We start from the raw sequence: 15912 nt of genomic DNA on the forward strand, positions 1-15912 counted from the left end.
AATATTTGTCCCCCGCTGGTGCGGACACTGTGTGTAGAGACTTCTCTGCGTCCTGCATTCAAACTGAGAATTTCGGTTTCTGAAACACTTTGATTTTCATACACAATTTGCTGTTTTTGTTAGTTTAAATCATTATTATTTGTTCCTCTCTCCCACGGTGAAATTCCCGTGGTTAATTGCAGGGTTTTCTACAGCCTTTTGCTGCCTATCTGTGTGTCTCTATCTGCGATTGTCTGTCTGTCTGTCTGTGGCCCTATCTAGGCGTGTTCCAAACTGCCCCTGCTTTGCTAGCGGAGCTCTCGGGTGGCTGTGTTGGGCCAGTGAGTTCCGGCACAGGGCCCCGTTGCAGGCCTAGCTGCTGCTACCAGCTGATTTGCTTGCGGGGGGAATATTGTGGGGCTGAGGTCTGTGCGTGCCTGAGGCCGGGGGCGTTGCTCGGATAGCAGCTGGACCGATGTCCCAGGTGGGCAGCATGGAGGTTTTCATGCCGGAGATGCTAACGTTCAACCTCTGGGACTACGGAGTATTTGGTCTGATGCTCCTGATCTCCACGGGGATCGGGCTTTTCTATGCCCTCTCCAAAGGCGGGCAGAAGACCAGCGATGACTTCTTCACCGGGGGGCGCCAGATGTCGGCCGTGCCTGTGGGGCTCTCGCTCTCCGCCAGCTTCATGTCGGCCATCCAGGTGCTGGGGGTGCCTGCGGAGGCCTACCGCTACGGCATGAAGTTCCTGTGGATGTGCCTGGGGCAGCTGCTCAACACCCTGCTGACTGCCTACCTCTTCCTGCCCGTCTTCTACCGCCTGGGGCTGACCAGCACCTACGAGGTAAGGGCGCCTGGCGGGACGCAGGAGAGAGGCCTGGGCAGCCAGGTGTCCGGGTAGCTTCGCTGGGGGTGGGTTTGTTCAGGGTCGTACTCAGTGCTCGTGAATTTGAGGGGCTGCTAGGCTTGGCAAGGGGCACTTATGGGGCAGCAGGAGCTGGGCAACCTTCCCCTACACAGGAACACAGCTCTGGTGGTGCCCCTCAGTCCTGACCCGCAGCCCCCTGCTAGCCCAGCCCTCTGGCTCTGCTGACCACGTTCTCCTGGTTGCTGATGGGGAAAGGTCAGGCATGGCCTGCTCTCTGCTGGCCATGCAGGGTCTTATCACCGCAAACCCCATGGATAACAGGAGCTGATAAATCCACTGTCCCCAGATCTCAGGGCGCTGGGGGTAGCGGGTGCCCCCCTGGGATCCCAGTATTTCCCCTCTCCTCTTTCAGCCTGAGAGGCAGGACTTGTCCTGCTCGGGGGTGGATGTGGCTAGAACAGGGGACTAGGAGTCTGGTGTCTGTGAGTGCCGAGGGTCTGGCCCCGGAGAGCAGCTGCCTAGATTCCTGGCCCTGCTATTATCCCTGACTAACTCCAGGGCTCCTCACTGGCCTTCCGGGGAGTGCAGCTGCCGGGCCCTGCAAAGGAGCCTCCCCACCCGGCAGGCCCTTGGCGGGGAGAGGGCCGAGCTCAGGCGGCGCCTGCTCCCTCAAAGGGCTGGGCAAGGAGGCGGGGGCGCTGACCGCCTGCCAGAGCTGGGTGGGTGCAGAGCACCACTTCCCCGGAGCCTGGAGCTCTCTGGCCGCCCGTCTCTAGCTACGTGACTTGTTCCCCTCGACCTCCGGCTCCAGTCTGGGGGAGCGGATGGGGAGGGTCCCGAATCAGAGCCCCAGAGCCAAACCGTGTCAGCTTTGGGGCGCTCGGATCCCGGCAGAGGTTCCCCCATCCAGGAAGAACGTGGCACCCTGGTGCCAAACCAGAAAGGGCTCCGGTAACTGCGCAGCCTGCGGGCAAGCGGGCGTGGCCCCAGAGGGTGAAAACTCCCGGGACGCCTGAGTTGTTGGCACCGACGCACAAACTCAGCCAGAGCTGCCCTGGAGCTAAACCTGAGGGCGGAGAAATGAAAACAACCATGAGTGGCTGGGCCGCTGGGAGCTGCAAAGCATTCTGGGAACCAGCCCAAGCCCCTGAGGCTGACTCTGACCGTTCCCGAGTCTGGGGGGTGCTCGGGGCTGGGACTTCATCCCACTCCAGTTCTGCGCGGCCTGCCTGGCCGCACGCTGCCTGCGCCGTTCTTGGGGGAGCCTCAGAGGGCTTCATCCCTTCACCCCCCGACAAGTCTCGAAGGCCGGCGCCAGCCTGTGAATGAGCCTCTCTCATACCCTGGGCTCTCCACACCCAGTCTGCAGGCACCACAGGCTTTGGGGAGCTGCCCGGCTGCCTGACCACCCTGGCGGAGGCAGCCCTGGGGGGCTCAGGGGTCGCTCAGTGCTCCGGGGGCTTTATTCTGTGGCTGGTTCCCACTGGCTGAGCATAACAACCAAAGCTTTCCCGCGCCATGCGCAGACTCTGTCTGGGAAGCTCAGCCCTTAAAGGCCCCGTCCCCAGTATCACAGGCCCTGCTGGCCAAGTGCCTCTTCTGAAGCCCTGGCGTGGATTCCTGGAGCGTGTGCCGGGACGCGTGTTAGCTGCGTCACTGAGTGGTGTTAACAGCACGTCCTGGGAGAGGGGGAATTAGCGAGCCATGCAGTGACGCGCGAGGCGGAGAGCCGGAGCCACCTGCGAGGGGCAGCGGTCTCTGTGGAACCCGAGCTTTGCCAGCTCCTATGCTATTTCTTGAGGGGTGCGGGGGTTGCTGGAAGGAGGCCTTGTGGTTCAGATGCTGTCGGGGGAGATCTGGGAGTTCCTGGCTCTGCCCCAGACCCCCTTCCTCTCCTGATGCCTCAGTTTCCCCTCTGGCCAATGAGGCTGATGTCACATCCCTGCCTTGCTGGGGAGCTGTGAGAGGAAATGCATTCAGGGCAGGGTGGGGGGAGCGGGCAGCCCCCTAGTTCTAGTCTTGGGACTGCAGAGCTGCCTGCCCCAGGGCGTCCGCCACGGAACAGCTAAGGAATTTGGATGCCTGATTACCAGGAAAACGAATGGGATTCGGGAGCCTGAATCCCACTTCTTGCCTTTAGCCACGGTGCCTGGACCGGCTCTGCTCAGGGACGTTCTCTCCCTACTCACGCCCATTTCTGCTCCGAGGCCCATTCGCTGGGTGGCGGTGGAAAGGCGGCTGCTCCCCAGAGCTCCAGGGGCCCCCCTCTCTGTCCCCCCCCCCGGCCGGTGAACCCACGGCGCCCTTGGGCAGCCAAGCCCCAGGGCGCTGGGTCTGTGTACTGGAGCCCCTGTGCTAATCTAATCGGAGGGGTCAGAGCTGTGGTTTGAACTCTGCTCGTCTGACGTTGTTACCCTCCAACCCCAGCAGTGCTGTAAATGGGGGGGGGGGAAACCTGCTCTGCAAGGAGCAAAGGGGTTTGCAATTCTGCACCTGTGCAAGGTGTTGGGGGAGGGGGGGCTGCACCGACAGGCTGAGACAAACCACCGCAAAGGAAGGAAACGGGCTAGATCGACTCCCCCGAGGAACCGGACTCGTCCACGACCCTCAGCAGCCTGGAGGCGCCTGTCCCCGCGGGCACGAGGCCCTGAGATGTGCTGGCTCGCTGAGCCCCCTCCCGTGGAGGAGCTGAGCAAAGAGATCAGCAGCCCCCACCCTCGTATTTCACCCCCTCCCCCCGTTCTCTCTTGCAGTACCTGGAGCTGAGATTCAGCAGGAAGGTTCGCCTGTGCGGGACCATCCAGTACATCATTGCCACGGTGCGTAGTCCGGGGTCTGGCTGGGGCCGGGTGGCATGTCTGGGGACGGGGGCCGCACAGGCAGAGCGGGCTCAGCACAGTGATTCCACGTGGGCAGGCGGGGGGGTCTGAGCCGACACCTCTGCGGGGTCTGAGCTAAAGGAGCGGCTCTGCAGCATGGCCTAGTGGGTAGAGCACAGAGCAGGGAGCCGGAGCCTCACTCTAACGCCATGGGGCAGGTCGTGTCCCGACGGGTGCCTCTGTCGGGGGGGTGCCCATGTGAACAGCATGAGAGCCGAGCTGCACCTCCTCCAGACCCGGTCCCCATTGTCTGACACCCCCCCCCCCCCAGCTCTTGCTGCCAGGGGCTTGGCGGGCCCTGTGCTGACGGTGGGGTTGGGTCGCTGTTTGTTCTGCCTGCAGATGCTGTACACAGGGATCGTCATCTACGCCCCTGCGCTGATCCTCAACCAAGGTTCGTCCCAGGCCCCCGCGGGCTTCCCCGTCTCAGGGTCCCCGGGAGCGACACCTGGAAAGGGGCCTGGCCACTGTTCCTTAGTGTTTCTGTTCCCATCGCGCCCGGGCGCAGCCCAGCCCCCCATCGCGCCGGGCGCTGCCCTCTGGGTCCTGCCCCAGCAGCTTACAGTCGAGACCCTTCCTCTATTGCCTGCGCTGCGGCTGCAGCGGCTTTGTCCTCCCGCCCGTTCCCGCTGGCCCCACTGACTCCCGTGGAGCTATGGCCGCTGTGCCCCAGCTGGGGCTCTGGCCCCACTGGCTTTGTGGGGCGATGCTGATTGACACCAGCTGGGGAGCCGTCCCGTGAGCACCATCACAGCCCACCGCTGCCTGGCCGGCTGCGGACTTCGGGCCCGGAGCTGAGCCGGGCTCTGACGTTTCGGGTCGGGGGAGATCGGGAGTTCTGTGCCGGGCCCGTCTCCCTGCGGGCCGCACGGCTGGGTCAGGGAAGGTCTCCCCTTCGCTGACTGGCTGCTTCTTTGGCTTAGTGACCGGGCTGGATATCTGGGCGTCTCTTCTCTCCACTGGAGCCATCTGCACCTTCTACACCACCATAGTGAGTACCAGCCCCCCCTGCTGCTGGCACGTGCCCTCCAGCTGCTCGACTGCTTCCAGCAGAGATCGCCGAGACGAGCGGGGTGGGGCTCACCTGGGGTGTCCGAAGCAAAGGCTCCAGCAACGGGGCTCCCTCCTGTGCCCTGCGGGTCCCTTCCGCAGCCTGCTGGCAGGTCAAACCAGCGCGGACAGGAGGGGAATATTAGCTCGCTGGGCCATGTCCCTACCCTGGCTGGGACAAGCTACCCCTTGGGGCCAGGGCCGCAGCCAGGGTAAATCAGTGTCGCTTCACTGACGTCAGTGGATCCGTGCGGATTTGCTCCAGCCCAGGGGAGCTGTGAAGTCACTTTGGTCCTGGCTGCCCAGGGCGCTGACTCTCCCTCTTCTCCCTCTGCAGGGTGGGATGAAGGCCGTCATCTGGACAGATGTGTTCCAGGTGTTGGTGATGCTCTCTGGATTCATCGCCATCTTGATCCAGGGGACGCTGCTGGTGGGTGGCCCCAGCACCGCCCTGGAGATCGCGTCCAACCACTCCAGGGTCAACCTGGCCGAGTACGTGCCTTTCCCAGCGGGGGTCTTTCCCACCAGAAACCCACTAACTCTGGGACACTCCGACCCCTACTTCCAGGTCCCACTCCCCTCCCAGGGCTGGGAAGAGAACCCAGGAGTCCTGGCTCCCAGCCCCAGGCTGGCTACAGTGGGGTCTCACTGAGCAGGGCTGCTGTCTGCCCCAGGGCTTTTCCCAAACGGTTTCCATTCTCCGGGCTGGCAGTCTGTGTCCCACACGGGATGTTCCCGGACGTTCATTGTACCATGACAGCACCGAAATGCCAGCCCATGACACTGGGATGTCCCAGCGGGACTGGGGTGGGAGGTGGAATTGCCAAGATGGTAGCCTGGGCCCCTAACCCCCCCCCCCCAACCTCACACACTTATGGAGCTGGGTAAATAGTCTGGGTTGGGAGACTCCCCCCTGCATGACTGGCTCAGTCTGTGTCTCGCCCGCAGCTTCGACCCAGACCCCCGGAGCCGCTACACCTTCTGGACCTTCACCTTTGGGGGCACCATGGTGTGGCTCTCCATGTACGGCGTGAACCAGGCCCAGGTCCAGCGCTATGTGGCCTGCAAGACGGAGAATGAGGCAAAACTGTGAGTCCCCGCTGCCTAGGGAAGGGAAACTGAGGCAGGGTTTAACTTCCAAGGGAAGTGAGAGCCTGGCGGCTGGGGAACTCGGCACAGAGGGGTGGAGGAAGGGGGACCCTGTTTGAGTCACCTCGTGGCGGCTGTGGCCAGTGCTGGAGGCTGCAGGGTTATGATCCAGTGTTGCCATGTAAAACTGCACATGGATCATAACCCTGCAGCCTCCAGCACTTCCCTGTGCGGTTGCCTCCTGGCTGGCACGGGAAGCCCAGGGTGCAGGTGGGAAGAAGGTGCCCTCATCCCTCCTGATCCACCGCTGTGCTGGGGGCAATGCAGCCGGGGTTTCCTGGCTCATGCAGGCTGCTATCTGCCCCGACGCCGGTATCTCTAATATCAACATGGCAGCTGCCACGCAGCCTTACGCGCCTTCCCCCTCCTCCTGTGTGAGTCTATAGACACAAGCCACCGATAACCCACCCTGGCCTCCTCCAGTGCTCTGATAATGGCCAGGGGAGACTTTCGCTGCCCCACCCGGCTGGCCGTGCCAGCGCTGGGACCAACCCGCACGTACTTATCGGTGTTCTAAGAACCTCGTTTCGTGTAGGGGCAGAAAACCAGCAGAGATTAAAGCTCTTGGCTGCAGCGATATCTTGTGGCAGTGAGTTCCCCAGGCCATTGCAGTAAAGGATGAACTGTGACCATGGGGACTTGCTGGCTTGGGGTGGGGCTTAGTGAGGAGCCACTTGGGTGCTGGGGAAAGGAGGTGGAGGAGAGGTGCTGCCAGGGCTGAGGTTTGCATGGTGTGGGGCGGGGGTTGCGGGGAGAGGAAGCCTTCCCTGGAGCTTTGTCAGGCTCTGAGTGGGCGGTTGTGGGGGATTGCGGAGAGGAAAGTGTCCGAGCTCACCAGGACTCGTGTGGAAGCCAAGAGGGGATTTGCCCAGCCAGAGGATCGTTCCTGGCTCAAGGGTTAGGGTTAGGGTTAGCACAGAGATGCTGCACAGGGAGCCAGGCCGGGTGTGGCTCTGCCAGGAAGCGGAACTGGCTTTTGCTGAGTAATTGTGACGCTGCAGCTCTGGTTTGTTCTGCAGACAGTTAGGACGTGTGTTCCCCAGGTAGCTCTGTCCCATCCCGGGTCTCCCAGGGACCAGGCCAGTGGCAGGAAGCCACCGATGAATCCTGAGCCTGGAAGGCTACAAGTAGCTAGCGCAGGTCTGGGGGAAGCAGGCGCCAGGTGACAGGAGACCATTGTTCTCTGCAAAGCGAGCCCCAGCCCCTGGATTCCTCCCGGTCCCTGCAGCTGGGCCCTGTGTTAGAGGGGATCTCGTGGTGAGCCCCCCGGGCTGGAGGCCAGGCCCTCTGGGATCACTCTGCGCAGTATGGGGCAGCCGAGGGGCTCTGCTTGGAGGCCGGGATCCCGCCCTCGAGCTGGGGCATGTTCTGGGAGAGCAAGCGGGGCCCTGTGCTGAGGAGGGCGAGGCCGGATACAGGCCCGACCTGCTGTGCCCAGGCCCTGACCTCCAGACGTGCTGAGCCCCTGGGGCACCCACTGGCTTTGGCTGCCCCCCTGCCGATCAGGCCTGGGGCGTCGCAAAGCAGGCCAGCCCCCCAAAGCACCAGGCTCTGTCTGGCAGTGTTGGCTCTAGTGCCCTGGCTGGGTCAGGGCGAGCAGGGCCCTACAATGGAACCTCTGGGAGTTAGGCACCCAAGTCCCATTGGAATGAGGCACCTCCGTCCCAGCCTGAGGGCGTGGGAAGCTTGCCCTGCCTCTGCCGCAGCGGGGGGGATGAACTGGGGCTGCTGACGCAGCACAACAGTGGGGCTGCCCCGGCCCGGCTCCTGGCCGGACGTCACTGCGTGGTGTTGGCTCTGGCCCGGTTGTGATCTCTGCTGCCCGTGTGTTCGCAGTGCTCTGCTGGTCAACCAAGTGGGCCTCTTCTTCATCGTCTCCAGCGCGGTGGGCTGTGGCATTGTGATGTTTGTGCTCTACAGGGACTGCGATCCCCTCCTGGCCGGCTACATCTCTGCCCCCGACCAGGTACCCACGGCCCGGCTGGCCTCCGTCCCCGCTGCAGGGGAGCCCTGCTCTAGTGAACCGAGGGCTGTTTGAGCAGCCGGGGGGAACTGCCCTGTTAATGACCAGGTGGAGGAGATCAAGGCAAGAGGCCAAAATGAGGGAGCTTGACGAGCCCACTGGTGGATCGTTAATTCTTTAGAGGATGTGGGCAGAGCATGGGCCTGGCAAGCAGGACACCTGGGTTCTTTCCCCAGTTCTGGGAGGGGACTATTCCCTAGTGGTTGGAGCGTGGGACTAGGAATCAGGACACTTGGGTTCTAGTCTTGGCTTGATCCGGGGTGGGTCCCTTCGCCTTTCCGTGCCTCAGTTTCCCGATCTATAAAGCAGGGCTGATGCTTTGCAAAGTGCTCCCAGGCCCTGGGATGGAAGGTGCCATGCCCGGCGATTGGTATTATGCTGTTAACCCACCTCTCCGGGGCATCACCTTCTCCGTGTCCTGTTTGATGGGTTTAAGCTGCTTTCTGAGGAGGAGGCAGCGAGTGGGAGGAGTGGGGTCCTTTCCCCCACCCCCCACCAGCCCACCTTAGAGGAGGGGGTTTATTGTCACTCCCCTGGGAGCTGCCTCTGGCTCCTCTGTAACGTGCCTGTCTCCTCCCTGCAGTACATGCCCTACATGGTCCTGGATATCTTCGAGAAGTACCCGGGTGTGCCCGGTCTCTTCCTGGCTTGTGCGTACAGCGGGACCCTCAGGTAAGGGGCAGAGCCCAACTCCCCCAGCAAAGCATCGCAACAGTGGCTGCAGCCCTGGGCTCCGTTTGGGGGCCCACCTATCCCACCCCCGCCCCACTCCCCTTTGTTGTTCCACGGCTCGGCGCTGGCTCTGGGGTGGAGCTCGTCAGCTCTTTAACAGGAAGGGAGGAGGCACGTCGCTGGGCCCAGCTGCAGCTAACGGGGCAGTTCCGGGTGAAGACTGGGGTCGCCGGCACTGGGGCTGGATAGGACTGTGGGGCAAGTGGCATGGGCGGTCAGCACTGGCTCCCGGGCCAGGGGGATGTGCCCTTTACCGAGCCACCCACCCAGCTCCCTGTGGCACAGCGCCCCCTAGCAGCGTGCTGGGGCACGAGCACCCACCCAGAGGGGAGCACACCCTCTACGTCACCTCCCTGTTGGTCTCCCATCCAAATATCCCCCTGGCCCAGCCCCACCTAGCCTGGGAGACGGGAGGATGACAATCCCGTGGGCCCGGCGTGCATGACTCCCCTCTGCTCCCGCCCTCTCTCCCCAGCACCGCATCCACCAGCATCAACGCCATGGCAGCCGTCACCGTGGAAGACCTGGTCAAGCCCAACATGCCCTCCCTGTCGCCGCGGAAACTCACCCTCATCTCCAAGGGACTCTGTAAGTGCGGGGCTGGAGGGGGGCGGGAGGGATCCTTGCATTTGGCTGCATGGCGACGGGGCAGCGGCAGCGTTCGGCTGCCTGGGCCCGCAGCCCAGGGGTGCATCTCACCCTGGCTGCTTAGGGCTCCATGGCTAAAGGGGGGGACACATCAAGGCGACCAGCTCCCCATCCCCAAGCTGCTCCCTGTCCGTCCGCCCCCACCCCTGATTCCTCAGCCCCCTGCAGGGAGTGGGTCTGATGCGGCTGCTTCCCCAGCCTGAGGCTGTTTGTTTGTTTTTCTCTCCATTCTGCAGCGTTAATCTACGGCACCTCGTGCATCACGGTGGCTGCCTTGTCTTCACTGCTGGGAGGCGGAGTGCTGCAGGTAAGCTCCCCCCCGCCTGCCGGATGGGGCCGCGCTCCGGGGTTCTGGTCTGATACTCGCAGGCTTTGTTCCTGGCCCCGTCCAACATGCGCTGCCCTGGGTCCCCCTTTCACACAAGTCGTGGAAGAGCTGTCGGGGTGGCAATGACATAGGGGTCTACCAGCCAAGGGCTCTGTACCCTTCGCCCACCCTCTGGTCCTGCTCCACCCCATCTCCCGCGGAGCTAAAGCAAGCGCCAGACGTCTCCCACTGGGCTTCCAAAACTAGAAGCTTCCCAAAGCATTTGGGAAAACTTGGGGGTTGCGTGGGCACCAATGATGCAGATATTGGTGCCAACACGCTGGAGTTTGGGATCGTGGCTCACAGGTGCCTCTCAGCGCAGGATCCCACAGCAGCTGTTGGGTTGCAGCGACACAGCCTGGAGACGGATCAAGCTGAAACTCAAGTCCCCTCTTTCAAGTGCACGAGGTTTTTAAGGCAGGACAGACCTGTGGCTCCTGGCCAGACCCTCCTGATGGGAGCTGGTCAAAGCCCACCTGGCCGTTCCCTCTTTTCTTAACAGAAGATGCAAATTTCCACAAAACCCAACTTTTAGTTTGTGATGTTGGGGGGGGGGGGGGGAGGGAGAAGGGAAAACCACTTCTGGGTTTCCATGAAAATGGGAATTCTCTCCCGAAAACTCCCCTTTGTCAAAAACGCTATTTTTCATGTAAAAATAAAAGTGGAGATGGGAAAGTCTTGACTTGCTCTCCTCCCGGGACCCTGAGTGCCAAACCCCGTCCAGATCCTGGCTGACCCCCACCCCATCTCCATCTCTCCAGGGTTCCTTCACCGTCATGGGAGTGATTAGCGGCCCTCTGCTTGGAGCCTTCATCCTTGGGATGTTCATACCCGCCTGCAACACAGTCGTAAGTCCCTGGCGGGGGACCGGGGGGGAACGGAGGCTGCTGCGGTGCCTCGGAAGTGGGAAGCTGGTGCTCAGATTGGCTCTGACTCTGCAGCAAAGGGAGTGGGAGATCAGGGGCATCGATGGGCTGTAGGTGAGGTGTGGGCTGCCGGCTGCCTTCTTCGATGCCAGCTGCCTGGGCCTGTCTCAGGTTGCTCCCGAGAGACTCCGAAGATGCTGGCCCTAGGATCAGGCACCCAGCTGTGTGCGTGGAGATGCCCGAGAGCCGTGGGGGGGGGGGGGCGGGGTGTCTATTGCCCAGGCCCTGGCTGAATCCTCATTTCTTTTCTGCTTCTAGGGGGTTTTTGCAGGCTTGGGGGCTGGTTTTGTCCTCTCCTTCTGGGTGGCCGTGGGGGGCACTATCTACCCACCCAGCGAGGACATCATGGGTGTGCTGCCCTACTACGGAGACCTGTGCCCACTCTACAATGCTACCGAGGGGATCAACAGCACCATCGTCCTGGGACCCCTGCCTCCGCGGAACGTCTCTGCACCCCTGGAGAGGTGAGGCCAGGAATGAGGGGGCTGGATCCCGGGCTGAATATTCCCAGGGCTGAGGGAACTGCCTGGGGCGGAGGCTGTCCAAGGAAAGAGATGAGGGCCGGGCTGTGGGTCTGGGCTCTCCCAGAGCCTGGAGGTGCGCCGAGCTGAGGGTTCGGTTCAGACCCATTGTCCGCTAGGGTTCGAATGGTGGTGGCGGCGGGTGGTCACTGGGTGGCGCTGCTAGTCTCACGGGTCCTTTCCTGAGCTTGCGAGCCGACACCAGCCACCAGCCGTGTTCTGAAGACCTCCGGTGTGGCCGTTAGTTTCACAATGGAGCTTCTGTGAGGGGAGCTGTTGCAAACAGCAGGGGAACTTGCTGCCTGCCTGAATCTCTCCGACGGGAGTCGGGTCTGGGGACAGAGGTGCTCCCTGAAGCGGGGCAGTGGTGCATGGGCGGAGAGCTCTGGCAGAGGGGCTCGGCTGCGTGCCGTCTGTGATGGCTCTGCTCCAGGACTGGGGTAGATCGGATAAATAAACCAACAAAGTATGCGACGCTGATTTCTCCTCCTGCAAAGCCCCGACCTCATCAGATGGGCACCTCTGTCATCGGCACTATTTGTATTTCGCACTGATGGCGTGGTCGGACCTGCAGACCTCCGGCATGTTGGGTGCCGTGCGAGGCTCAGCCCTGTCCCAAAGACGTTCCCTTCTACGAGCCCAGAGGCCCAGGGGGCTGAGCCAGGCCGGTGGGCTGAGGGAAGGCAGGGCAACCGATATCACAGGGGGTGAACAATTCTCAGCCGTGGTGACCCCCAGGAATAGAACCTCCCTTGACTAACCTAGATGTATCGGGTCATGGTTTTCTTTAGCCAATCGCGACGTCCTTTCTTCTGCTTTACTACCATGTCCCTTCCTTCGCAGGCCGGCCATTGCCGATGACTTCTACGCCATGTCCTACCTCTACTATGGGGCTTTGGGGACGCTGTCCACCGTGGTGGTGGGGGTGCTGATAAGTTACCTGACAGGTAATGCTAGCTGCGAGGTGCCAGCCCGGCCAACGGGCAGGGGTGCCATGTGTTGGGTTGGCCCCTGGCATCCCATGGAGCTTGAGAGTGGGTGGAGGGCAGGAGAGAGAGAGGCAGATTTGGATGCTCTAGTGAGAATGTGGCACTGGTGCAAAGGGCCAGACGAGCCCACAGCTCAGGGGCGGCGAAGGGGCAGGCTTCCCCCATGGGCTGCCCCAGCCGTGACCTCTCGCGGTAACCGGATAATCCAGTGGCTGTGGCCAGTTCAACCGCTGGCCTCTCTGCCAAGCCTGCCAGCGAGCGACAGTACCACGGACACGTGTCCGCGGGGAGCTGGGCTGAGCCCCCCCCAAGTCATGTCCCGAAGCCCAGCAGCCAGCACTCAGACAGCAGCAGCTTGGTCGCCGTCGGCAGCTACGAAGGATGGGATCTGTGTCCCGTCACTGCCGCGCCTGGACCCAACCCCCATGCATGGAGAGGGTCAAACGAGCTTCTCCTGGAGATTACCAGAGTGTGGAGGGCCCAGGACAGCGAACTGACCGCAGGCCTCCACTGGGGGAGGGAGGATACTCTTGAGATTAAACTTTGGGAGAGGGAGTCAGGACTCCTGGGTTTCATTCCCAGCTCTGTCATGGACCCGGTGTGTGACCTTGGGCAAGCCTGGGGCCTGCGTGCCTCAGTTTCCCCATCCGTGACATGGGGAGAATGCTCCCTGGCCTCATCAGGAGGTGATTCAGCGTCCGCCAGGGCTGGAGGGTGTCGGAGGTGGCGAAGGACTGGCACAGCCACTGCTCTGCCCTGTTCCATGGTGTTTTGTTTAGCCAGAGTTGTCATTAGACAGGGACTTTGCCAATCTGGTTTTTCATTGTTTTTCGGTAGGGCCAACCAAGAGGAGCCAGATGCCCCGGAGAGTGCTCTGGTGGGACATTATCAAGGAGACGTCTTTGCCCGAGGGCAGGAAAAACCCCTTTGAGGACAGTCTGACCAAGGTAACGGAGTCAGGGTGGGGCCTGGTGCTCGGGGCAGGGCAGGAAGGTTCCACCAGCCCAGTTTGCAGCCTGGGGCTGCCTGCCAGGGGTGGCTCTAGACATTTCGCTGCCCCAAGCACGGCGGCATGGCGCGGGGGGCGCTCTGCTGGTCGCTGGTCCCGCGGCTCTGCTGGACTTCCCGCAGGCGTGCCTGCGGAGGGTCCGCTGGTCCCGCAGCTCCACCGGGAGGCCCACCGGAGCCGCGGGACCAATGGACCCTCCTCAGGCATGCCACCGAAGGCTGCCTGCCTGCCGCCCTTCCGGCGACCGGCAGAGCGCCCCCCGCGGCATGCCGCCCCAAGCACACGCTTGGTGTGCCGGTGCCTGGAGCCGCCCCTGCTGCCTGGGCATCTCTGGGCAAAACTGCAGTTCAGTGCAAAGCAGGGAGCCAGCGCGTCCTTGGCCAGACAACGGAGCCGGGCGTCCCCAGTAGGGACCCTCTGCCTGTCCTGCAGGGCCTCTGCGCGGGTGTCCCCAGGGCTCACTTCATGGGAGGCAGCTTTCGCATGGTCTGCCTGGCTTGGGGGGCTGATGTGGGGTCACCTCCCCTCCCCGCTGACCGTGTCGCTCGTGGCACACGGCACGGCTGGTTCGCTGGCAGGGCTGGCGATGCCGCAGCGGCCGGCTGGGCAGGAGACTCACACTGGACACACAAGGGCGGCGGGGGGGAGGGTTTCCAGTGTCAGCCCCACCCCCTTCATCTCCGCTCTCCCCCCGCAGGACTCGGAGGACTCCCCCACTCTGCAGAAGAAGCCGTTCAGCTCCTCCACGTTCCTGCTGGCAGGGCTCACGGGCAGCGAGGAGGCCGACCGGGCGCTGCTGGCGAAGCAGGCGGAGGCGGGCGCCCCCTCGCAGTGCGACTCCGAGGAGTTCCTCTGGCTCTGCCACCCTGTCGACACCGGCTGCTGCCACCTGCTGCGAGAGACCAACGTCTAGGGCCGGGCAGCGCCGTGGGGCTGGGCCGACACCGCTGAGCTCCGGCCCAAAGGGGAGGCTGCGCTGGGCTCACCCCAGAGCCAGCAGGGGGTGAGGGGAACGAATCCAGCCCCCGCCTCAGTGAGGGAGCAAAGGACAGAGCAGCCCTGGGCTGGCCAACCCCCTCCACGTTCCCCCAGCAAGGACATTCGGGGGGAGGGTATTCTCAGCATAACCAGGTGAGCGGTTACAGCACCCCCCGCCCTGCACCGTCCCCCTCCAGGGGTGCCCGGGGCTCTGACTGGCCGGGCAGAGGCTGACTCTACAAAGCAGCTGCTCGAAGTCGCCTGGATGCCGCAGGCGCCAGCCTGGCAAATGCCACGTGGGTTTGGGAAGGCAGTGGCTGCACGGAGGGGCCAGTGCTGAGCCCCGTGGCCGTGATGGAGCAGGGCCTTGTCTAGAGCTGCCCAGCCCCTCCTGGCTGCTAACATAGCGACAGATGGAGCCCGGGGATTTAGGTTGGTGGTTTCTGGGGAAACTGAGGCAGGGAGCAGGCAAGGGGCTTGGCAAGTTGAAGAAAGGGCCATAGAAAGAACCCTGGAGTCCTGTGCTGAGCAGCGCTCGCCATCTAAAGGGCACCAGGGGGAGAGACCCGCGCCACCTGCTCCTCCCTTCTGAATCCCTCTCCCAGGCTGCCCGCGTCCTCACCTCTGCACCTGGCAGGGGATCGTCTGCGCTGCGGGTCCGATAAACCCTCGCTAGGCCAGCCCTCATCCAAATCCTGCCTCTGCCCCCCAGCCCCACTCTGACAGCAACCGGCAGCTGAAGCCACCCGGCACTAAGTACCACATCAGCTCATTTTAACCGGTGTGGGGCAGGGTTCGGCTGAGCTCAGGGGGACAGATGGGGTCGGGGCAGCTCTGCCCTGGCCTCTCAGGCCAGCAATTCGGCTGCATCCCCTGATTTCCAGCTGGGGCTGCGGACCGAGCTCTCTCCTTGGCAGGCTCAGGCGGCGCCGGTCAGGCCCGACGTGGGGTTTTTAGGGAGTGTTTGGAGTTGAGTGACTTGCTCCAGGCTCCCTCTGGCAGCGTATCGGCCTGGCTTCGAGACTCCTGCTTCTTGCACAACGCCTCTGGGCCCGACGTACTTTATCGACCCATCACAGTCTGGACCTGCTCACGAAATAGCTTATCGGCCCTGCTCTATCTTATCGGGGGCACACAAGCGCGTGTTGACTGCAAACACCTTGCTCCAATAAAGATTGTGAAGGAAATAATATTGTGTGTGTGTGTGTGTGTGTGTGTGTGTACACGGCGGGGGGGTAATGCTGATTCTAGCCAGAGCGGGGACAAGGGAATCCCTACGGGGAAGGGCTTGTGGTTGAACAGACTGGCTCCTGAGGCCTGCTCCTAAGTGCTAGGAGAGCTCAGGGCTCAGGCCCCAACAGCCAGCAGGGTCCCTTTGCACCAGGCTCTGCCCCGACACGGGGAGAGACAGCCGCTGCCGCAAGGCGCTTACAAGCGAGAGGAAGGAAGCAGCGTTATCCCCATTTTACAGCTAGGGAAACTGAGGCAGGTGCCGGGACTGGCCCAAGGTCACCCACCAGAGCAAGGAAATGAACCTAGATCTCCTGAGTCCCAGCTCAGGGGCTCAGCCCCCAGCCCGCCCTGCTCACTCGCACCTTGCCAGAGCTACGCCGAGGCCTCACCTGCTCTAGCCCCTGCTGTAGCTTCTGTCTTTGTGTGCGGACGGGATTTTCCTGAGCCCCTTTCGAGACACACCTGGCTCCAGACAGCAGGTTTGGTCCCTCTCTGGGCCTGGCCTGGCCGTACTCATGTCTAGCTGCTAAAGCTCAATAAAAGGTTCAAGCAGCCAGC

The 15912-nt window shown here is 62.7% G+C and overlaps 1 protein-coding gene across 1 annotated transcript; it reads left to right on the plus strand.

The window, feature by feature from the left end:
* The first annotated feature begins 454 nt into the window (after nt 1-454).
* SLC5A5 (solute carrier family 5 member 5) lies at nt 455-15281 on the plus strand. The gene is made up of 15 exons (XM_039515543.1): nt 455-826; nt 3604-3669; nt 4072-4123; nt 4653-4720; nt 5117-5271; nt 5728-5868; nt 7765-7894; nt 8535-8623; nt 9159-9271; nt 9568-9638; nt 10460-10546; nt 10883-11088; nt 11989-12092; nt 12972-13081; nt 13841-15281. The coding sequence occupies exons 1-15, from the start codon at nt 455-457 to the stop codon at nt 14054-14056; spliced, it is 1980 nt and encodes a 659-aa protein (XP_039371477.1). The 3' UTR covers nt 14057-15281.
* The last annotated feature ends 631 nt before the right edge of the window (nt 15282-15912 follow it).

The sequence above is a fragment of the Mauremys reevesii genome, linkage group 26 (assembly GCF_016161935.1).
Source record: "Mauremys reevesii isolate NIE-2019 linkage group 26, ASM1616193v1, whole genome shotgun sequence".
NCBI lineage: Eukaryota > Metazoa > Chordata > Testudines > Geoemydidae > Mauremys > Mauremys reevesii.